The 24,326-nt window shown below is 39.8% G+C and overlaps 1 protein-coding gene across 1 annotated transcript in view; it reads right to left on the reverse strand.

Moving 5' to 3' along the window:
• col4a4 (collagen, type IV, alpha 4) overlaps positions 1 to 24,326 on the reverse strand; it is a 111,760-nt gene that overhangs the window by 26,118 nt on the left and 61,316 nt on the right. Inside the window, exons 22-38 of the mRNA XM_017683584.2 lie at positions 22,588 to 22,748; positions 22,343 to 22,415; positions 22,149 to 22,255; positions 21,738 to 21,921; positions 21,435 to 21,503; positions 18,377 to 18,484; positions 17,250 to 17,468; positions 16,637 to 16,798; positions 13,413 to 13,580; positions 12,969 to 13,112; positions 11,472 to 11,579; positions 10,970 to 11,151; positions 10,624 to 10,687; positions 9,430 to 9,504; positions 7,358 to 7,465; positions 3,923 to 4,030; positions 1,319 to 1,390 (exon numbers count right to left, since the gene is read on the reverse strand). Of these exons, the coding sequence (XP_017539073.1) occupies positions 1,319 to 1,390; positions 3,923 to 4,030; positions 7,358 to 7,465; positions 9,430 to 9,504; positions 10,624 to 10,687; positions 10,970 to 11,151; positions 11,472 to 11,579; positions 12,969 to 13,112; positions 13,413 to 13,580; positions 16,637 to 16,798; positions 17,250 to 17,468; positions 18,377 to 18,484; positions 21,435 to 21,503; positions 21,738 to 21,921; positions 22,149 to 22,255; positions 22,343 to 22,415; positions 22,588 to 22,748 (2,112 nt within the window). The remainder of the gene's footprint in view (positions 1 to 1,318; positions 1,391 to 3,922; positions 4,031 to 7,357; positions 7,466 to 9,429; positions 9,505 to 10,623; positions 10,688 to 10,969; positions 11,152 to 11,471; positions 11,580 to 12,968; positions 13,113 to 13,412; positions 13,581 to 16,636; positions 16,799 to 17,249; positions 17,469 to 18,376; positions 18,485 to 21,434; positions 21,504 to 21,737; positions 21,922 to 22,148; positions 22,256 to 22,342; positions 22,416 to 22,587; positions 22,749 to 24,326) is intronic.

Below are 24,326 nucleotides of genomic sequence, written 5' to 3' on the forward strand. Positions count from 1 at the left end.
GTCTTTACAGATCAACAACTTCCGCTAAGCATTCACCAATGACATATGGCTGCTACAGATTCTCTCAATGACACAGTTCAAAAAAGCTATACACAGCCATTCTCATAAAGAAAAAGAGGGAGAATATTTTGGTACAAAACTTGGGTTGAGGCTCTGCGGTCTCCACTTTCAAAAGCCAGTACCTCATCGTACCAATACCTCAAGGGAATAATGCATAACCATTTGCTCCCTGCCCCCATGAATGGCACTCAAATGCTGCTCATCCACTATTTACAGCACAGGAAGCAAAATAATAATAATAATGCAGCGCACATATTGCACGAGACCAAAAACGTATTCAAGAGCTGTACAGAAGCCCTAATGTAAAATTAGCACAATCACAAAGTGACAGAGGAATCAACCAGGCAGGATCTATTTAATGATAAAAAGAAACGCCGCTCTAGGCCTAAAGGATGTCCCTTCAGCTTTTCTTCTGCTTTCGGCTGCTCCCTTTAGGGGTCGCCACAGCGGATCATCTGCCTCCATCTCGCCCTATCCACTGCCTCCTCTACTTTCACACCAACCATCTCCATGTCCACCTTCACTACATCCATAAACCTTCTCTGAGGTCTACCTCTTCTCCTTCTACCCGGCAGCTCCATCTCCAACATTCTTTGCCCAATATATCCACTATTCCTCCTCAACACATGTCCAAACCATCTCAACCTGGCCTCTCTGGCTTTATCTCCAAACTGCTCCACCTTCACCGTCCCTCTGATCTGCTCATTTCTAATCTTGTCCATCCTCGTCACTCCCAACGAAAATCTCAGCATCTTCATCTCCACCACCTCCAGCTCAGCCTCCTGTCTTTTAGACAGAGCCACAGTCTCCAAACCGTCCATCATAGCAGGACACACTGCTGTCTTGTAGACCTTCCCTTTCACTCTTGCTGCTGTCCTTCTGTCACACATCAGCCCTGACATGATTAAAAGGAAACGCCACTCTAGGCCTAAAGGATGTCCCAAATGTTACAAATGCTCCACACCATCCCTTTACCAGCTCTATACCAGGCCTCTCTACTAGATGATTGTGAAATGGTCACAAGGCAAAACTTAGGCTAATACACATCAAGTGAAACATGCAATATCTTTTAGATATTCTTCAGCAGTCTTTGTTTAACCTAGAACTGCCAGAAAATAATGTGAAAAACTACGACCTTAGTGATAACAAACAACTAGAATCCCATTGAGATGGTCCATATTGAAGTCCTGGCCATGGTTTGCAACTAAGATGGACACACAAAAATGTACAGACATGCACATACGTAAACAGCTCTTACCCCGTGGACCCATATTGCCCTTGACACCCTTCAGCCCATCCAATCCATGCAGCCCCGGTGGCCCAGGAGGACCTGAAAGAGAACCACAAAAAATAAGAAAAGCATTTTTTTTGTCACATATAGTGCGAATTAAGCATTTGTGTGTCTATGAGGTGGCAAGTGGTGGAAGCGCTGGTTCTGTGGGGAATCAATGTCCTTCACTGACCAGTGACCATAAAGATGTTTTGAATTTCAAGAAGATGTGTTCTGAAAGTCATTTTAAAAAGCAGTGTCTGTGTACGGCAGTGCATTCTGGACTTTTGAAAATACTAATTAAACTGTATTTACAGTTTTTTTCTGTATGAGTGTGCCCAATTTAGGATAAAATTCAGAAAAATTTAAGATAAAAATATGCATTTATGTTTGCATTTTGTTGTATAAAGGCTAGAAAGATTGAATATGGAAAAGCAAAGTCCTTCAGTCATTTAATTTTACATACAATAACAATCACTCACTTGCAATTATCTCATAGTCATGCTCTAGCCATGAACAGAAGTGCTCTGAACAAAATGAACAAACTTATTAGGAAGGCTGGCTCTGTTGTGGGAGTCAAGCTGGACTCTTTGGAGGTTGTGGCAGAGCAGAGGACGCTCAACAAGCTGTTAACCATCTTGGACAACACTTCACACCCTCTGCATGCTACACTGGATGAACGGAGAAGCACATTCAGTGGCGTCTGTTACAGCTGCGCTGTGTTAAAAAGAACCGTATGCAGTTCCCGGATATTAAAATATATCAGCTATATGCAAACTTAAGTTTTATATATGATTGGATACATGAAGACAACTCTTCTTTGTGGTTTAATATCCCTTACAAAACTTGCTATTTCTCAGAAACTAAGTCAGTAAGAAGCTCCTGTGAGAATCCCATTGTAATTAACACTGTTAAAGCATGGAGAATTATTATGCATTTGGAAGGTAGATCTAAGCTGTCCTATATTATTTATACTCCTATATGTGATAATCCTGACTTTCTCCTGGGTGTTACAGATTCTCATTTCCGTTTTTGGGCATCAAGGGGTCTTTCTCGCTTGAGGGATTTATCTGAAGGGTCCACACTGATGTCATTCAGTCAGATATCTGACAAGTATGCCATTCATAAACATGACATCTTTCATTTTTTTCAGATAAGGGACTTTATAAGAAAAGTCTCCACGCTTCACCTGGATATGCAATCCTCCCAGACAGAGAGGCAGCCTTTTCTGCCCCAACAGAACAGCTCTATTAGCTACTTTTATAATATATTAAGAGAATATCCCAGTGCTATCACTCATTATTTAAGGAAGGTTTTGGAAACTGAACTTGATATAAAGATAGAGGAGGATTTGTGGAACAAGGTATGGAAGAATGCAAACTCTATATGTAATAAAGCAAAAACTATCCATATATCTCCAGCGCATATATCTCCAAGTCATCGCAGCAAATTTAAAGAGGGTTTCTCTCCTATGTGTCCTAAATGTAAAGTGGAGGTAGGTAGCCTTTAATTTAAAATATTTTTTTTTTCTTTAAATTTAAATTTTAAATTTAAGAAAAAACAGCAATGTTTTAACATTCTGTGCAAGGAAATGTATTTTATTACAAAGGATAACAGATAAAATACCCTCGATAGCAAGCTGGCACAGAGCTGTTTTGGAACATGTATCTCTACAATACTTAACACACTTGCTACGTTTAAAATCAAATGTCTTTTACAATATTTGGGAACCTTTTTTGCTGTATATTGGGTCGGATCTCTCAAGTATTCTGGTGAGGGCACGTTTACTGTGCCATTTTGATAAACAGGTCAGCATAAATATTTGCATATGTAAGCTGTTTTTTTTGTGTGTATGTTTGATATGTTGGAAAAATTAATAATCATAATATTGAAGAAAAAGAAAAAGAAAAAAGCACTGTGTGAGATCTTTCTTACCCACTGATATAAGACTCTACAACAAGTCTTACTGCAGAGACAGTACTGATCTCCTCTTCGATTAATACACACTGTGCAATATATCGTAACAATTACTGAAATCACACTTTTCACTGTGCACTTTACACTACAATACTGATGCAACTCAGAGTTAGTTATGTCTATAATATGTGCTGTTAGACGACCTCATACCACTCAGTGCCTGCTGTCTGTAAATAAAGCAAATCTGTCTCATATGCCATGTAAATATGTAATAGATATACTTTTATACTTTATTTTATTAAGTAACTTATGTCTGGACTTATTTCATTTCTGTAATTTTCTGCATAGTTTATGTAAGTTTATGTGTAATTATATGTCTTGCTACTGAAACACTACAATTTCCCTCCGGGATCAATAAAGTTCTATCTATCCATCTCTATCTAGCTCTGGCAAAATTAATATGCATTGTTCAATATTGTCAGAAAGAAAATCACAAATACTGGCATAAACCTCCACATGAGAAATAATACAACCAAAATATTTATTGGTTACTACTGTTAATGTCAGGATTAGGTCTGGACAGTGACAGCAGCTATTTTAATAAAACAGCATTACAGCTGTTAGAGTAAGTCAATAAAGTCACTATAATATGATTGCATGTGTGTGTTTCAGTACCTGGAAGGCCACAGCTGCCTGGGGGTCCATTAGGTCCCATGACTCCAGGTGGACCACATGGGCCTTCTGGACCATAGTTTCCAGAGGAACCCGGAGGCCCAGCTACTCCTGAATATACAGAGACAAAAAGAAAAAAAAGACATCCATTTTTTTTAGTTATTTATTTTAAAGTAAAAAAATATTATGAGAATAATATTTCCAATATGTAATATGTAATAAGGCCTCTTTCTTTCTCTCCAACATTTACACCAGTGTTGAAATTGGTGACTTTGACTTTATTCAAATCGATATGGCAAGTCTCACAGTCAGCTATTACAGTACATTGTGTTTGGATATATCCTACACATGCCAGGGGTGGATAACACAGTAAAAGTGTTTTCATGATACACAGTATGCATTACACTATTTTACTCTCATTAAGTTTGACATGATGTAACAGAGACAATTAAAAACTGTAATTTAAAACTTTGAGCACACTATTTTTTTTTTCAATTGAGCATTTCACAAACTGTGTTGCACAACATTCATGCGCCATATGGTGTTTCTGCTGTTCATACAGTAACCAATTACTAACAGCTTACTGTGATCCAGCACCAGATCCAGACTTTATGAGGCCTGGACAAAAGTTTTAACTTAATTCTAGCTTTAAATTCAACCCCTTACTCTAGGTGAAACTGATTTATCTTAGTATTTGCCTGTTTATGTCTGACACAGAACATATATATATATATATATATATATATATATATATCATGCAATTTCGACTGGTGTGCTAGCAGAGACCTTCCTCTAAGTTTCTGTTTTGCTGTATTCTGCATATTTAGTGGGATCTTATATTTTCAAGCAAGTTCTTGAGCATTGTACCCTCTCTGCATACTCTTCATGGTTATAAATCGTGTCTACTGTCCCTCACAGAAACCATAAAAAGTTACACAAGGACATATTTTTTCACTGTTTTTCTGCTGCTTCTCAAACACGTCTGCACTGACCAGCACAGGACAGCAAAGGAAACAGCGTTTTTAATTCAATCAATGTTTTTAGTTTTTATGATGATTTTAAATATTTGTAAAGTCTTAAGAAGCTTTTCCACTGCATGTTACTGCTTGACTTTACTCACTTTACCACTACCAACTATTTTACCAGCACCAGCTACTTTGTTTTCCACTTTAGTAGTTCATCCTCAATATAGCTGGTCATAGTGATGCCACATGAAACTGCTGTGACGTGAAGGAAACAAATTATGTTCAGAAAAGGCACAGAAGACTGTGATGAAGGAGGCTAGGTAGTGCTGGCATATGTGATAATGGGATAGAATTCTCTTTGAATGATCAGCAGTTTGCAGTATTCTTATTCATTCTTATTCATACCATCTCTACATGGATGGCAGCCCACCACCTGAAGCTCAATCCCAGCAAGACTGAGCTGATATTCATCCCTGTGACTACAGGTCCTCATGATCTTGCTATCTCATTCGAGAACTCCCGGATTGTTCCATCTGCAGAGGCAAGAAGTCTTGGTGTGACTCTGGATGGCCAGATATCGTTCTCGACTCACATCGCGAACCTGACTCAGTCATGCAGGTATCTACTGTACAACATCCGGAGGATCCGACCCTTCCTCACCCGAGAGGCAACCCAGGTGCTAGTGCAGTCTCTGGTCATCTCAAGGCTTGACTACTGCAACTCGCTGCTGGCTGGTCTTCCCATGCGGCCATCAAGCCTCTGCAGCTCATCCAGAATGCGGCAGCACGACTCGTCTTCAATCTGCCCAAGTTCAGCCACGTCACCCCACGGCTGCGCTCCCTTCACTGGCTTCCTGTAGCTGCATCAGATTTAAACCCTAATGCTGCCTACAAAGCCAGAAATGGACCAGCCCCTACCGACTTGATGGCAATGGTAAAATCTCGAACTGAACCACGAGACCTTCGAGCTTCGAGTGCAGCTCGGCTTGACCCGCCATCTTTCAAGGCGCATGGAAGACGAGCGTGGAGACTGTTCTCTGTATTGGAGCTCAGGTGGGGGAATGAACTCCCACTGGCTGTCCGAACAGCAGAGTCTCTTGCTGTCTTCAAACGCAGACTGAAGACCGTCTCTTTACACAGCACTAAAATCAGCCCTGAATTATAAGCTGCACTTATTTTATTGTCCTGCACTCTGTATTGTAGTGTATTGTATTGTATCTTATTGTTATTGTATTGCATTGAATGGCACAGAGTTCTGCGTTCAACTCTGGTTCTTTTTCTCTTGGTGTCTGCAGTGACATCTTGTTTCTAGCAGTATCTGAGCTCAGGACCGTCTTTTTCTCTAAGCTATTGGTAACTAGCAAAGATACTTTCTCTAGATTGACAAAGCACTTCTTGTAAGTTGCTCTGGATAAGAGCGTCTGCTAAATGCTGTAAATGTAAATGTAAATGTATTCAGTTTAGCTCGCCTGGAACCTCGATGGAGGTGATAAAAAAGTAGCACCTGGTAGCAGGTGCCAGATTTGCCTAGTGGAAAACCCAAAAAGACCAAAAAAGAACTGAAGTCAAGCCGGTACCATACCGTGGAAAGGCATCCTTAGATTTAGATTTTTTTATTTTCCTTGACACGGTTAGACACAATCCTAATTCTTCTTTTTACCCCTACCCCTTGTATTCAGGTTTTACCCTAACCCCTTGGAATGGAGTTCTTGCCCTACGAAATGGGACAACCCTCAAATAAAAAAACAAACAAACAGGCTACTAGCGGTGGTCTGTAAGCGTCCAGGCCCGACTTCTGTGACAGAAGAGAAGGGAAAAGTTCAGCAACGTTGTCGCTGGGCTTTAGTAACATTTAGGGTAACATCTGCTTTCAAAGAGGGGGTATAAAACATTTATTATTGCACACCGATAACTCATTGGTGATATGAAGCTGAAGTCCTATTCCTGTTCGAATTTTCCTATTCCACCTTAAATGGGGCAGCGGGTTCATTCTGGCGCTTCAGGCATCAGAACTGCTGGACTATTTAAGGTAGAATGGGAAAGTTAGCTATCTAGCTACTGAGACATTAGCATACTGTTAGCAAACTTTCTGTGCTTGTTATGAAGAAAACGATCATAATACACTGAAACATTATAAAACTAAGATAATACAGTGGTTTTCCTAATTTTAGCGGAGAAAATACATTTGTGGGTTTCTTTAGTCGCTCGCTCAGCCACCTTGTCGGTTTTTCTTTTTTCTCATAGCACCCCTTTGGAGTGAGCCTCTGAAAAACCTCCGTTTGGAGGGCCCTAACACTTTGCCCTACCCCTCTACCTCTAACCCTGGACATGAACGCGCAAAACAGAGGGCTAAGGGCTAAGCGGTATGGGCAATGGGTGAAATGGGACTGGGCCTTATTTTATTTTTTAAGTATGTTTTCTTTAAACTGGGCTGTTTGTCATGACCTATTCAAATTACAGCAGTATATACCTACCTGGACATCCAGGATGGCCCTGGTTTCCAGCAGGTCCTGGTGTGCCAGGCTTTCCACAAGGCCCAGGGGGGCCCACGTCCCCTGGATCTCCCTCTCTCCCAATAGGAGCTGTTTGTGTAGAGAATGAAGAGGAGGCAGAAGGTTATGTGATACTATATGCTGTACTTTTTTGCCTACAATATTAAAAAAGTTAAAGTTAACAATAAAAAGTTAACAATATTAAATTGTTAAATATATTCTAAAAATGCATTCAATTAAATTATTCTAAATTAAACTTTTATTTGGAATTTCAGAAGTTCAGTTGCTTTTAGAAGAGCATCATACACAGATGTTTTCTGTCTGAAAAAGATAAAACCTTTTTTTTCTGTCATGTGTTCCGATTTCTTTTCACTTCGCGCCTCTTTGACGACAAGGATTCACACCCCCTTGTGCCAAATAAGTACGGATCCTCCATTTGTTAAAATATGGTCTCTCAAACTTACAACGGTAAGCCAGCACTGGCAGCAACCTGTTTTTTCTTACAGGATCTATAGCGCCACCAAATTCAAGCTGTCGCTTCCACATAAAAAAGCACTGTCTAGAGCCGATGTTTGGTTTGTTTGTTCTGGGCTACTGTAGAAACATGGCAGAGCAAAAAGGCGGTATCTGTTGGATGAGGACCTCCTCCCTATTTAGATATGAACGGTCTCATTCTAAAATAAACAAAACACAACAATTTGTAGTTACAGTTGATAGATAGAGGGCTGGGCGATGAAACAATAACGATAATTATCGCAATACAACTTTTCCTCGATAGAGTGATAAGAAAGGTTCAGTACATTTTCGATATAATACACCATTCAAAAACTGCGGCCGTGCTTTTCCAGCTGGTAAAAACAGCTCACCAGAAATTTTCTCCCACTGTCCCATGACAGATTTGTGAAATGTTCCACTGTTTGGTGAGTGTTTGTCGTGTTCTGACCATAAAGGATAGTTTAAAACAGCGATTAACCACCCAGGAGCAAAAATCAGCCTTCAGACTTGCAAGAAATAATGATTTGACATTTATTGTGATATGTATCGATATCGACCAATATGAATTTTGTTTATCGTGATAACATCTTTGGCCATATCGCCCAGCTCTAGACACACAACCAATACTTATAGAGACACATATGTAATGAAAACATGGTTTTGTACACAATACATTCCATTTCTGATAAAAGTTTCCACTAAATCTTAAGCACTGCTCAAAAACAAAGCAACAACAAAAGGAAGGCTATTGGATGTGATTCCGGGATAGTAAGAGAGGTGCTGTAAACATACATGCCTTATAAAACACATTTAACTTCATGCGAAGTGGACTTTAACCCTGCGAACTTGAGAACCTTTAGGCCTTAGCCAAAAGAAAACAGGGTGAAAAAGAGATGAACTGTGGCATCTTCTTTCTAAAAAATACTGAATGGGAAAATATTGGCAATGATTACTTAGAGTTGCAAAAAAACTAATTGGCCTGCAAACATTACATTCAGTACATGTTGTAAAAATATTTTTAACCCTAAAAAGGGGCTGCACTCTAATAAAAACTAAAAAAAGAGCCATAAAAAAATTACTTTGAGTTCCCTAAATGCAAAAAGTGAAACAAAGTAAATGACTAACAAGCATCACAAGCCTTAAGAACAGGCGGTAAAGGACACTCGCATCATTCAAGCGCACAGCAGGGCATGCTAAACTAAATGAACTCTACTGTTATCATTTTCTCCTGAACGGTGCTCAGAAGGGGCCAGAGTGAAGTACTTTTCTCTCTTTTAGAGCTTCAGCTTGTGCTGGAAAGCTCCTCTGTAGTGTCTGTTTTCGTGCGGCCAGCTGATTAAATTAAAATGAAAGGAAAGTTAATGTTTGGAATTTTTTGACGTTCCCTCAAAGTCATTCAAAGTACCCCTGTGGACAGGTGTAGCACAGTTTGTGAACTGCTGCTTTAATACAAATGAATGAGTTTACTGTGAACTTTGGGGTTTACAGTGAGTGTACATAAACATTTAAAGCACAAACAGGTTTTACACTAAAGAAAATAATAATGTCGCTACACTTGCCTGGGTTTCCATCATCTCCACGCAGGCCTCTCTGACCCGGAGCTCCAGGTAGGTCTATACAATATCCTTTATCACCTGATGAAATAAAGCAAGTTCATTTAGAGAAAAATGAGAGTGTAGTAATGGGTTGATGATGTGGTGAGTATTAAGGAGTGAATTATTAAAGTGTTCAGGTATTACAACGGCAGACATTTGAGGCTTTGGCCATGTTTGTAAAAATAATGGTACGGCTATTTGGAGTGTTGCCACAGAAGAGAATTTTTTTGTTCTTTTGTTTTGCAGACGCCAGTAAGTATGCCACTCACATTTCAAGTGCCTTTTGCAGTTATACAAGTTAATTGGATTATTTCTTGTTGCTTACATTAGGACAGCACTAACCTTTTTTTAAATAAGGAATGAAAAATGTTTCACAATTTGACTTAATAAACAATTTTTTACAAATGCATTTAGAGTTTCACTGGTTTCATTGCTCATCAATTTGTCCAATGACTGATGGATAGGGTTGTCAAGCCAAATATCTGTTAGTTTAATTAGGTTTCCATGGATGAGCAGTCTTACACGTCTAAGATCACTACACACCCACGCGGACGGACTCATCGCACTTCAACCTCTCTGGCAGTCTGACATGAGCAGAAGAACACAATCTACCCAAATGCAGAGTGCCAACTCGAAGGTTTGGTGGAGGAGGAATGATGCTTCAGGGCTGTTTTTCATGGTTTGGCTGAGGCCCTTAGTTCTAGTAAAGTAAATTCTTAATTCTACAGCAGACATGTGCATGTTCACGTTGGCCAGCGTTGGCCATTCTGGATCAGCAAGCACTGTAGATTGGTTTAATCATAGTAAAGATAAAAAGTGACTGATGTGTGAATTATATTCATTTGTTTCCTTGTTCAAAACGTAGCTTGTGAGACGTGAGAATATTTAGCATTGTTGGATCATATTCTTTCCATATCGAGTGGAACAACTGTGTTAGAAATCACTTTATTAACAGAGAAGAAGTGTTGGCCTTAAAAGGTTAATGTTAATGGTTTTTCAAGATGATGTTTAATATGGATGTTTTGGTCAGTTAAGTTTTGTGTGTGTGTGTGTGTGTGTGTGTGTGTGTGTGTGTGTGTGTGTCTGTCTATGTGTGAGCATGAGTGAGCCTGTGTGTGTTTGTTGTGGGATGGACAAGGGAGCTATAATTTACTCTACCTTTAGGTCCATCGAATCCACTTATACCAGCTGTTCCACTTTTCCCTTTCAACCCTGGCTCACCCTGATACGACATAACCGGCAAATTAAAAGCAGTTCAGCATTTGACAGCAATGTTCATTAGATTAAAGTTAAAATACACATAAATACTGCCAGCATATTGAAATTAAATAAACAGCATGACCAATATTGCTTATACAGAAGATGAGCGGCCTTGGAATGAATGATCTACTCTGCATCTGCGTTCAGCGTTGTAAACAGCAGTGATTTAAGAACGCCTACTTGATGATTCAGCTTTTGCTGCCTGGAAACATGCACTACTCCCTATTTTCTCATATTTACTCACTGGATCGCCAGTGGTTCCAGGGTATCCAGGGATGCCTCTTGGCCCTCGTGACCCAGGGACTCCAGGCTCACCTGGTTTTCCACGGGCACCTGGTGGCCCCGGAAGGCCATTCTCAAAACCTGGAGGTCCGTTTTCCCCTGGGTATCCCTTTAAACCCTGTATACCCTGCAGACCTTTATCACCTGAAACAGGGGAGAAAGAACACACTGTGAGTCTATTCCTAATAGCGCCTACTGCTGGGTGGCACTGCTGAAACTCAGAATCACGATTTTGTCCAAACATAACGTACTAGAGCATCAGATTTTCACTACAAACCTTTTCTCATAAAATGACACCACTTGTTCACACATTACTGTAAAATGAACTGACGGTTTAGTCATGTGTTCACTCAATATCACTAAAACTAAAACTCAATATTTAGCAGTGTACAGACAATATGTCGCCCATAAAGGATCATTACTTAAAAGTTTCTGCATTAAACATTAATATTTAATATGTTCACCTCTGGGTCCAGGGAAGCCAATCTGTCCCGGGGGCCCCACTTGGCCTCTTTTCCCCTTTATCTGTACCATTTCAGCTGGGCCTGGTATGCCAGAATTTCCAGGCTTGCCTGAAGAAAAGACAACACACTTTTAGACGTCAAACAAACTGGCAGAGTTTTAATTTGCATCTGTTATCCTTTTACCAACTCCTTGAAGTATAAATATTTAAAAGAGATATAGCCAAAAAACGCAAATAACAAGACTGAGTCAATGATGTGAAATAAAAAAAAAGAAAAAGAAAAAAATAAAGGAGTTTGGAAAATGATGGTAAATAAAAATTAGGTTATCAAGATGTAAATATATCTTCCTTCTAAAAGTGCAGCAACACATTCCAAAAAGACTAGAAACATTTTTAAACATGTTTAATTTTCTAAAAACAAGAAATGTCTGTGCATAAAACGCAAGGTCAAAAACCACAACTGAGTGCTTGTGACCTCTGATCCCTCAGCCAGCACCGCAAAAAACCCAGCATGCTTCTGTGATGGATATCACCTCAGGAGCTCGGGAATACTCTGACAATCCACTGTCAGCAAACGGTGTTCTTGGCACAGTCCACAAATGAAAGTTAAGACTGTACAATGCACAGCAGAAGCCACATGTGAGCAACTTTCAGACTAAATATTGAACTGATAGATCGTTTCTCTGGGCCAAAGAAGGAAAGAACCATCAAGGTTGTTACCAGCAAGTTCAAAAGTATGCTATGGAGATGTGCCAGAATCTTCATGAAAACTACGTAAGTGGGTTTTAAGAAGAAACTTATTTTTAAGATCTGTTGGTGAACTAAGCCCAGTGTTTTTTGTTTTTTTTTCCAGAGATGCTTCTTTCTACAAGATAAATTCTGCATGTATTACAACAAAGACTGTGGGTGCTATTTGTAAGGTATTTTTTTACTGTTTTCAATCTAATACAGGTCAAACGGAATTTTCTAATTATTCCTTTCTATTTTATTAGTATTTCACATACTGTCCATAGCATGTTAACACTGAATTCTGGTGCATGCGCAGTGAAGAAACACATGAATTTCTAACTGATGACTGCAAAGCCACAAATTAGATATGTATCTGATTTAGGCCCACATATTTTTATATTTTACTTTTTTATGTGGCTTACACCTGATTCAAAATGATCAGATTTTTTAAAAATGGAAAAAGAAATATACAGCGATATAACAAATTACACAACAAGTGGTTGGTTAGTGTAGTGGGTAACACCTTTGCCTTCTACGCTGTAGACTGGGGTTCAATCCCCACCTGGGTAAACACCCTACACTACACCAATAAGAGACCTTGGGCAAGACTCCCAACACCACCTTCACCTACTTGTGTAAAATGATCAAATTGTAAGTCGCTCTGGATAAGAGCGTCAGCCAAATGCTGTAAATGTAAATTACATACATATAGTGTAAATACAGATGAAACATTTTTATGAGTTTGTTAGTAAGGTATTTGTTGCAGTACCTTTCTCTCCTTTGGGGCCATGTTCTCCTTGCAAACCTGTCCTCCCACCAAGCCCTTTCTCTCCTTTTAGGCCAAGAAGTCCTGGATTTCCACTCTCACCTGCACAACCAGGTATACCATCCCTACCAGGTAGCCCAGGAATACCTGAATGATATCACATCTTGGCATCATCTACACAATGTGAAAAGCCCTTAACATACAAAATATCTCTTTCCTGTTAAATAAATCCTTCTTTCATTTACTGACAACATTTGCAAGAAATTGGCAAGAAGTCTTATAGATGTATGAACACAATTTGTGAGCTGCCAAGGTTGAGGTTCCAGTTTAAAATACCTATCCTAGTAGTGTGACCTTTCACTGGGATGAAAGATTAGCTCTCTACATTATATGTGTTTGATTCTTGAATTCAAAGACAATGTTAGAAAGTTGGCTCAGCATTTTTACCCTTCTGTCCGTTAGGAGCAGAAATTCCATTGTCACCGACTGGCCCTGGGATGCCCTTAAAACCAATGGATCCTTTTTCACCAAGGGGTCCAAAATTTCCAGTAACACCTTTGTGTCCCACCCCATCAGGGCCAGGCAGACCAAGAAATCCTTTTTCACCATGGTAACCTAAAGCACACACATAAACAAGCCGTGATGGTAGCATTCAAAGGACGTGCCTACTCAACATTATTTTAAGAATCATTGCTGGGGACTTGCACCAATATGCAAAATTTCTAATTCACTGTTTGATATGTAAACAAAGTGATTCAGGCATTTTATTGTAAAATGTGCCATTCTAGAAGCATTTCTTTACAACGGTAGCGACAGGAACCTAAGGTTGCAATGCAACGCACAGAAACCAGAAGACCTATGTGTGTCTTCTGAGTTTTACTTTACATGTAACGTCACTAATATTAATAGTCAAGATTCTAAATTATTATATTTATATAGCACTTTTGACAACAGGCTTTATATAAAGCAGCTTTACAGAAAATCCAGGTTCAAGCCCCAAATGAGCAAGCCTTAAACCAAGACTTAAATGGGGGCCCCTCCTGGATAGCAAAATAATAATACAACAAGCAATAGGAATAAAAAATAAGGTTCTATCTTTGGACGTCTGTTTCCTATTCCCACCACTGTGGACAATTCAGTCTCAGTAAGTTTCTCTAGAATGGCACATTTCACATCAAACCTGTCTGAATGAGTTATAAGTGATTTAATTATGAAGAAATTTTGAGAATTCCCCTTTAAAAAGTCAACACAAAAAGCATTCATTTCTGCTGTTTAATCTACTTTCCATTGTTTATAATGTGATGTTTCAATGCTGTCATTGCATTTAAAGAATGTGGTCTAATAAAGCACCTTAAGTACTCTGGGAGCAGATTTTGACAAGTTAAATGGGACAAAGTCAATCACTTCATGTATTGCTGTTGAACTTATAGGTTTGATAATGTTAAAGAAATACTTCAGTGTTTTTAAACCTAATCTCTGTGTGCAGCGTCCTTTAATATGATGTATACTCATATATTAAAGCTGCATTAAGAGGTACATATTTTGCAGTGGTTGAAGACCTAAAGCAAAATAGCAAAATACACTATATTGCCAAAAGTATTCGGTCGTCTACCTTCACATGCATATGAAATTGAGTGACATCCCATTCTTAATCCATGGGGTTAAATATGATGTCGGCCCACCCTCTGCAGCTATAACAACTTCAACATTTCTGGCAAAGCTTTCCACAAGATTTAGGGAATTTTTGACTGTTCTTCCAGAAGAACAGTTGCAAAGTCAGACACTGATGTTGGACGAGAAGGCCTGGCTCACAGTCTCCGCTCTAATTCATCCCAAAGGTGTTCTGTTGGGTTGAGGTCAGGACTCTGTGCAGGCCAGTCTAGTTCTTTTACACCAAACTCGCTCGTCCGTGTCTTTATAGACCTGCTTTGTACACTTATGGGCAGTCTTGTTGGAACAGGAAGGGGCCGTCCCCAAACTGTTCCCACAAAGTTGGGAGCATGAAATCGTCCAAAATATTTTGTTCCTTTCACTGGAACTAAGGGACCAAGCCCAACTCCTGAAAAACAACCCCACACCATGATCCCCCACTTCACCAAACTTTACACTTGGCACAATGCAGTCAGACAAGTACCGTCTCCTGGCAACCACCAAACTCAGACTCGTCAGATTGACAGACTGAGAAGTGTGATTCATCACTCCAGAGAACTCGTCTCCACTGCTCTAGAGTCCAGTGGCGGCGCTTTACACCACTGCATTCCACGCTTTGCATTGCGCTTGGTGATGTAAGGCTTGGATGCAGCTGCTCGGCATGGAAACCCATTCCATGAAGCTCTCTACGCTGTTCTTGAGCTGATCTGAAGGCCACATGAAGTTTGGAGGTCTGTAGTGATGGACTCTGCAGAAAGTCGGTGACCTCTGCGCACTATGCCCCTCAGCATCCGCTGACCGCTCTGTCATTTTACGTGGCCGACCACTTCGTGGCTGAGTTGCTGTCGTTCCCAGTCACTTCCACTTTGTTATAATCCCACTGACAGTGGACTGTGGAATATTTAGTAGTGAGGAAATTTCACGACTGGACTTGCTGCACAGGTGGCGTCCGATCACGGCACCACGCTGGAGTTCACTGAGCTCCTGAGAGCGACCCATTCTTTCACTAATGTCTGTAGAAGCAGTCTGCAGGCCTAGGGGCTCGGCTTTATACACCTGTGGCCATGGAAGTGACTGGAACACCTGAATTCAGTGATTTGGATGGATGGGTGAACACTTTTGGCAATATAGTGTAAATCAGAATGACTATGCAAAACAAAAAAACTGAAAATAAAACTTTGCACACTTTAGATCCAGTCTCCAAGAAAGCGCTACAAGGAGAAAATGAACTTAGATTGGTGGACTGGATCTATCTAACCTGAAAATTCTAATCCATGAGATTTTACAAAAACTAAAAAAAAATAGCTACCAAAGCTGCAAAAGATCTTAAATAGTAAGCTCATAAACATATAGAAATGGTGCTGCAGTTACACTGAGGTGCCTTAAACCTAGAATGAATCATGAAAGTTGGCAAACACAAAGTCATCATCAGTTTACCTCAATAAATGCATCCTCACATAAATACTTTGAGCTTTCGCATGTTTACCAAGCAGCTAACGTGCAGCACAGCAGAGCAGCTGTTGAACGGCTGGTTGATTCAAACCCATTCAACATACTTCTGTACTTCACCTGCTACACTAATGAGTGCACTAATGTTATACGCACTATTTTTATGTACCATTTAGTGTTCTAACATACAGCTTGGGATGTGGCGCTTGTAACACAGTGGGAAATCTCAGCCATTTAGATTTCAGCTTCCATGTGTATCACTACAGCAACAAACCAAACAAATTCACGGCAATACACTTGAATATATCAGTTAATGCAAAATGAGATTAAAAATGAGGTTTAAGAAAGTCATCCAGAAAAATAAAAGAATGTGTTTTAATGCCTTTTGCTGGATCGGTCATGACTTTGCTATTTTTGTTATCTCATTACAAACAGCCCCGGTACTGCTGAAAGAACTTGAGGCTGCCTACCGAAATGGCAGCAGTGCACCAGTTTACAAGGTTTTAAAAATAAACAATTCTGCAATGAATGCAATGCATATTTAGGCTTTTCAGTGAAGTAGGCCTACTCACCTGGGTATCCTAAGTTTCCCGGGGGTCCTCTGTCTCCTAATGGGCCTCGTAACCCGCTATCACACTGTACTGGAGATGGCCCAACAATCCCTCTGTTCCCTGGCTGCCCAATTGGTCCAAACTCTCCTTTCCTACCTTCAACTCCAGGTTCCCCAGGAGCGCCTATAAAGGCATAAACAGACAGCACAATTACAGTGTTATGGTGAGTCTCTGTCTCTTCTCTCAATTTTGCTATTGCGCCTTTAAGTGTTCTGACTGGCTACCAGTCTGGCTGGCAAAAAGCATTGTGTTCAAGTTCAGTATGGATGAGTGGGGACGAATTGTAAACTGAATAGGTGGACTTATATAGTGTTTGTAACAAAAAGCTAGGAAAAGGATAGTTCAGCTAAAGTGGCAATAACTGAGCAAATATTCTCAAATTAGCTTATGACAATGGATGATCCTGTATACATGAAATGATGTGTTAATATTAAGGTGCTGAATTTGTATCAGATAAGAACGTCAATACACTCAAAAATGATTTTAACTCAGAGGGATTATTCTCCTTTGAGGACTTGCATGAATCTTTCTTTCTCCATGGCGCACAATGTTTATTACAACTCTTCCCTCTTACCTTCACTACCTGTTGGCCCTGGGGGTCCAGAGATCCCTTTAAGCCCTGTACATCCGATATGTCCAATGGGACCCCCTGGCCCTTGGGCTCCTGGAAATGAGTCTCCAGTGGGTCCCTTTAACCCTGTAGGTCCACGCCTGCCGGGTGTCCCAGCCTCTCCACCATAACTATAGCCATCGGGTCCAGTATCTCCTGGGTCTCCCGCATAACCAGGTGCTCCTGGCAAACAGAGGGCTAGTTGGTTAACGATGTGACCAACACCATCAACCCGACACCACAGCAATGTGCCATCTGCAATGCTATCCAGGGTGCTGCAGCACTGACTCACCACCAACTTCAGCACCTATGTTTTGGACAGGGTGCATAGCCCAGTAACTTGAGGGCTTCACTCAGAAAACAAGGCTCTCCCTATACTCACCGGCCCAAGAGAAACCCTGAGCTGAGAAGGATATGATGGGAGGACCTAATTTCATAAATTAACAAATGAGCCAATTTTCCTGAAATGTGTTCAGATTAGGTCTTGATACAGAGCCTAATTAGTGGTCATGTAGTTACAATATCAACACCAGCTTGCAAAACTGCTTAGTCTATCTGTTTTAGCAGTTTAGTGATGCAAATCTGGTTTGTACACCAGACTGCACTTGTGAAACATCAATAAACTGAACTGGTGAACAATTCAGGAAGACTGATTTATGAAAAGTACAGTAATGAACGTGTAAACAGTCTAAACGTGTAAAAACAGTCTGAAGTTGCCCGCTCTGTACTTTCTTTACACTCTCAGATAATTGAGATCTAGTGACCTTACTGGTCAAACAGATAAATATCTTGGGACCTGCTGGCATCAGTTGCTTGCCACATTATTTTCTGTTAAATGAATTTTCAGTGTGTGTTGTGTTCACCCCATGAAGACCATATGCTCAACAACACAACTACACTGTCGGTTGCCTGTCCTGTAATATGCTTTATTTGTTGCTTACATGGTTTGGTTTAAAAACTGGGATAAAGAGCTGGCAGCACTGCAGTAAATATTCCTTTTTTCGTAACGATATTGTTCTCTTGCAGTGTCAAGATCATCAAAATTGAGACAAAATAATTTTAGATAGAGTAATTCTATGGTATATGGCTACCTGTGAGGCCTTTATGGCCTGGGTCACCCAGGTCGCCTCTCTGTCCCTTGAATCCGGTCGGTCCTCCAAGCCCACGGGAGCCTGGAAGACCACTCTGCCCTGGAAAACCTGAATAGAAAATAAAATCATTACATCCAAATACCTGTAATCTTTGGATTTCACTGATGAAAGTGTGATTCTATCCGAAATTCATTATTTCTTATAATTAATAAATAGTAATTAAGTAGTTATTTGTAGTAACTAATTCATTAAAACAGGTAGAGGTTCTTTGGAAAGTGCAGATTCTATACTTTTAATCAATACCACAAGAAGTGGAGATACTATATTATAGTCTTCTTCTTCTTCTTCTTTCGGCTGCTCCCTTTAGGGGTCACCACAGCGGATCATCTGCCTCCATCTTGCCCTATCCACTGCCTCCTCTACTTTCACACCAACCATTTCCATGTCCACCTTCACTACATCCATAAACCTTCTCTGAGGTCTACCTCTTCTCCTTCTACCCGGCGGCTCCATCTCCAACATCCTTTGCCCAATATATCCACTATTCCTCCTCAACACATGTCCAAACCATCTCAACCTGGCCTCTCTGGCTTTATCTCCAAACTGCTCCACCTTCACCGTCCCTCTGATCTGCTCATTTCTAATCTTGTCCATCCTGGTCACTCCCAGCGAAAATCTCAGCATCTTCATCTCCGCCACCTCCAGCTCAGCCTCCTGTCTTTTAGACAGAGCCACAGTCTCCAAACCAAACATCATAGCAGGACGCACTGCTGTCATGTAGACCTTCCCTTTCACTCTTGCTGCTATCCTTCTGTCACACATCAGCCCTGACACCCGTCTCCACCCACTCCATCCTGCCTGCACCCTCTTCTTCACCTCTTTTCTACACTGTCCATTGCTCTGGATGGTTGACCCAAGATATTTGAAGTTATCCACCTTTACGACCTCTACTCCTTGCATCTTCACCTTTCCACCTGCCTCCCTCTCATTCACACACATGTATTCCGTATAGACAGACAGACAGACAGACAGACAGACAGACAGATAGATAGATAGATAGATAGATAGATAGATGGATATTCCAGAGATACTATATTATAGTATTATAATTAAAATCTGATGAAAAGTAATTTCTATTTGTGTAGTTGTTTACATTCTAGCCATGTTATCATTAATGTGATATTAGTTCTCTCTGATATTTTTTTGCCAAAATTTAGTTAAGTACATTTACTTAATTATTTTGCGCTGACGATTCTGTGGTAATGTTTTTTTTTTTTTAAGTATCATAGAATATATTTCCCACATAGCCACTATAATGTTCTATCTGCTGCAAACTCAGTGTGAGAAAGACTAAAGCTATCAAAACTCATCTTGTACTCATGTCCCAAAGCTCAGTCTAGGTTGTTTAGGGGACTTAACGGGTTTGCTATGTTGTTGGCTCACAAGATAAAAAAGAAAAATGCAGAATTTTAGAATTCATATTTTAGTAAGAATTTACTAAAAAACTGAAAGCGGTAAGAAGTGGATGCTTAGCTTATACATCTCATCTGGACTGGGCTGCACCAGTTTTGCATAAGTCCTCAGTTAACACTAGTTTTAAACTATCCTTTTACCAAATTAGGTTTACTACAAATCCATAAGCAATAGATAGATGGACAGATAGATTTACAGATAGAAACTTTATTGATCCCGAAGGAAATTTAACAAATTTAGCACCCAAGGAAATTTAGCAATAGTAATATAACATTTAGATTTTTTGCTTAGCTCATCTAAAAAATCTAAAAATGTCTTGTTTTTGTACTTTTTCATGCTTGTGGTTTCTGACAGCTTCCTCAAAATGTACTTGTGCTAAGGGGAAGCATAAATATTTAGTAACTAGTTTGTGTCGTGCAACTTGTTCTGATTTAATACTGCATAAACCTGAACTTAGTAAACGCTTACTTTACAGATAGCCTACGTTTAATCTTATGCACAGCTGGTGAAACCAGCCACTGGATTTGTTTTGGATTACCATGTTGATGATACTGACATGGCTCATGAAACCTGTGCAAATATTTGAAAATGAATGTAATAAAATGTACTGTGCTGTATTGCACTAAAAGCAGCTGCCTTTATATTTACCTGCATTTAAAGAATTTCAAAACAGTCTACATTTTCAACAGTGTGCTAAAGCCTTCAATCCAGTTTGGGTTTATTCACATATAAAACCTTATAATCTAATCCATAACAAGAGTTCTCAAAATGAAAAAGGTATTATCTGCATTTGGTCCAAATATCCTAGGTTTTCAATGTTCAACCGTCAAAAACATCTTAAGGCAATGACTTATGTTAAAATATGACAGTTGTTTGTAGTAGGAATAGGAATTGTTACTCTCTGACTTTCTATCTTAAAACTGCTCCTGAGTGTCCAACTGTCTAAGTGCTGGACCTATCATCAGGAGATCTCAAGTTCGATCCCTGGTTATGCTACAGCCATCCATGACCGGGAGTCCTAGAGAGCACAACTGGCCTCGCTCTCTCTGGGTGGGTAGGACGGCCCCCCTTCTCCTCTCATTGCTCAATGCGATGCTAGTCAGCTTTAGTTAGATGACATCACATCACTGGTGATTGGATCTTTCCTCTGAGCATGTTTGGCCGTCCAGTGACGCTGCGTGAGCGGAGTTTGAAAAGTTGCAGTTGGTGGTTTCACAGGTCTTGGAGGAAGCCTGTGTTGGCCTTCGACTTCCTAGCATTGATAGCATTGTGTGATTGGGGAGTCCTAACTAGCGGGTTGAATCGGAGATGAATCAACTGGGAAGATAATCGGGTAAAAAAACAAAACAAAAAAACAAACAAAAACAACAACAAAAAACAAATGCACAGAAACGGCTTCATGTTAAAACAATCTAAAAAAAAACCAAGAATTGCAGGCTTAATCCAGAATGGTAATCATATGTAAATATTCATATATAATCTCTATAATTACTAATATAACTGTGTAATTACATGTCTAGAGTATAGCAAAAAGACAGAAACAAGTGCCTTTAGAGATATTCATTCAGTTGCTATAGTTAGTTACCTCTGTCACCAATCTCTCCCTTAAGTCCAGGGTCTCCAGGTTGGCTAGGTCTACAGGGTTGCCTATCACCTGTACAGAAAGCAAGATGAGCTCTGCATTGGTGTGATTATTAATAAAAAAATAAAGAACTATCCATTAAACGGCTTTTTTGAAGAAGCATGGTTGTTCGACAGTGTTACTTTAAGAGGGCACATTTACCTGGACCAAACAATAAATCTCACTCTAAACTCTCTTTCACATAAAAACAGCAGCTTGACAACGTTCCTTGACATACTAGCCCGACATGTGACCTTTGGCTCTTACCTTTAAGCCCTCTGAGCCCACAACTTCCTTGCCGTCCTGGGGGTCCTGGGTCTCCTATTTCCCCCCGCTGACCTAGTGGTCCAGGTATTCCAGGACCCTGTAGTCCAGTTGCACCTTTGTGGCCCTTAAAACCAGGATTACCTGGAAACCCTCTATCACCAGGTGAACCAGCAAAACTGTCACCCTGAAACAGATTAGCACAATGTGAACAATGTGTGTCAATCATTTCCATCCAGGACACCTACACAGGTATCCATACTACTGAACAATCAATTTGCTTGGCCTCTCATTCTCTACTGATGTATCCAGTGATCAGTCAAGCCAATTTCAGGTATACTCACTAAAACTTCAAAAGCAGCTTAGAGCTAACCAGCAGGAAAACTCCTTCTCTGTGACCCCTTGATAACTGACCTCTGGACCAGTATCTCCAGGAGGACCAGGCCTTCCATCCTCCCCTCCCTTGCCAGGCAATCCAAGCACACCAGTATAGCCATGAGGTCCAGTATCTCCCTTGCAACCTTAAATTTTATAATAAACACAATGTTTTACCATTTTTAAAAACACTTATGGGACAATGTTTAAGCCGTGTTCTATGTATGGCTTACCCTTGATGTCCATTTTATACAAGGCTCCTTTTTCTCCTTTGCCGCCTCTGATACCTGGAACCCCTTGAAAACCCTGTGAAACACAACGTCCATCAACATATAAACATCATCATACAAGATACACAGATGTCTTATGACAGAAAGACACTATGACATTATGATATTAACAAGTGCATTCTTTTAATACTAACACTCTTTAACACGATCTCTCTCACACACAAACACTGTGAGGAGAGTTTACTCACATGTAATCCTTCCAGTCCCATGTCTCCAGAGAGACCATGTTCACCTTGTAGACCAGGAGGCCCCTGCACTCCTGGGTAACCAGGATAACCAGGGTCACCTCTGTGACCTGGAGGGCCGGCAACAATAGGGCTGGGCTCACAGGCACACAAACCGTGGTAACCTAAAAACACAAACACAGACACAACCGTTATGATGAACAGCAGCAAATCTTTACATACATACATCAATTAGTGCTCTGTGATATTGCTAATATGTATTATCTTCACATATGTTGCAGTACCATGTTATGTGATTAGTGTTACTAATTTAATTATCAAGTTATTGAATCCATTCGTGAAAGAATGTCTTACAGTCTGGACATGCCTTACAACCTTACACACCTAACCTAATTTAAAAACTGAAATCAAAGTAAAGAAATCTTGTCAACAGAGATATTGCTTTTTTTTTACATACCCATAAATATATTGCTCATTATGGGATGGCAAAATGCCAAAGATATAATGTCACAATGTGGCATGTATCATGAAAATTCCTTGAGATTTTATTTTTCTTAGGTTTGATAAGTTGAAACTGGCAAAAAAGCAGGTCACAATTAGAAAACACTATAAAAAAAAGTACTATGACTTTCATTAAACGTTTCACAACATGTACGCTGCACTTATTCAATTTCAACATGACTAATATTGCTCTGTTTGTAATGAAACAGATCGTCCGTACATCTATGATGTGCTCAGAAAAGTGTATTGTGATGAAATTTATCATAATAGCCATAATACATCATCATACTGCCTACTTCAACCGGTCACTCTCTATTGATACTCTTTTGATACCTCTATTGAGTCAGTTAATATCATAAAAATATTAAAATGTTAACTAATGCCCACCTATCATTCATCAAGATAGCTTAGAGGTAAAAGAAGCATGCAAGCAACTGGAGGATCACTGGTTAGACCTACAGGACTGTTGAAACAGATGGGATGTAATGTAAGTTTCATAAATTTACTTATTTTTCATAGGACCAGCTCACAGAAAGGGCTGTAGTGCTGTATGGTGGGGGTTCTCAACACTGGTTCTAACTGCAAATAGACCTATATGAAATGTATACACACAGTGTGGATCAATATGCAGAGTTTTTATCTTTTTATATATATATATATATATATATATATACACATCATATTATTGTACCTATTGTACATGTATAACCACCTTCAAACGCAAGTTGAAAGTGTTCCTGTGGTCTGATGAATCAAAAGTTTCGATCATTTTTGGAAATCATGGACGCTGTATCTTCTTGACTAAAGACCACCCAGCTTGTTATCAGCGCACAGTTCAAAAGCCAGAATCCACGACGATATGGGGGTGCATTAGAGCACATGGCATGGGTGACTTGCATATATATGAAGGCACCATTAATGCTGAACGATATGCACAGGTTTTAACAACATATGCTGCCATTCACACTTCGTCTTTTTCAGGAAAGGCTTTGCTTATTCTAGCAAGACAATGTCAAATCACAGAATGTCTCTGCTGACTGGAGGTTGTATATACAAAATAACACCGTAAATCAAAGACTGTGACAAAAGGTTAGGTAAATATTGTGACACAAAATTTGTATATCTTAGAAAAAACATTAAATAGATCTACAATGGTGTAAAAATGTCAAATTTTCAATAAATAACTTTAAGGACTTACTAAATAACTTTTAATAACTTAATACATAACTTTAACAATAATG

The sequence above is a fragment of the Pygocentrus nattereri genome, chromosome 17, assembly GCF_015220715.1.
Source record: "Pygocentrus nattereri isolate fPygNat1 chromosome 17, fPygNat1.pri, whole genome shotgun sequence".
NCBI lineage: Eukaryota > Metazoa > Chordata > Actinopteri > Characiformes > Serrasalmidae > Pygocentrus > Pygocentrus nattereri.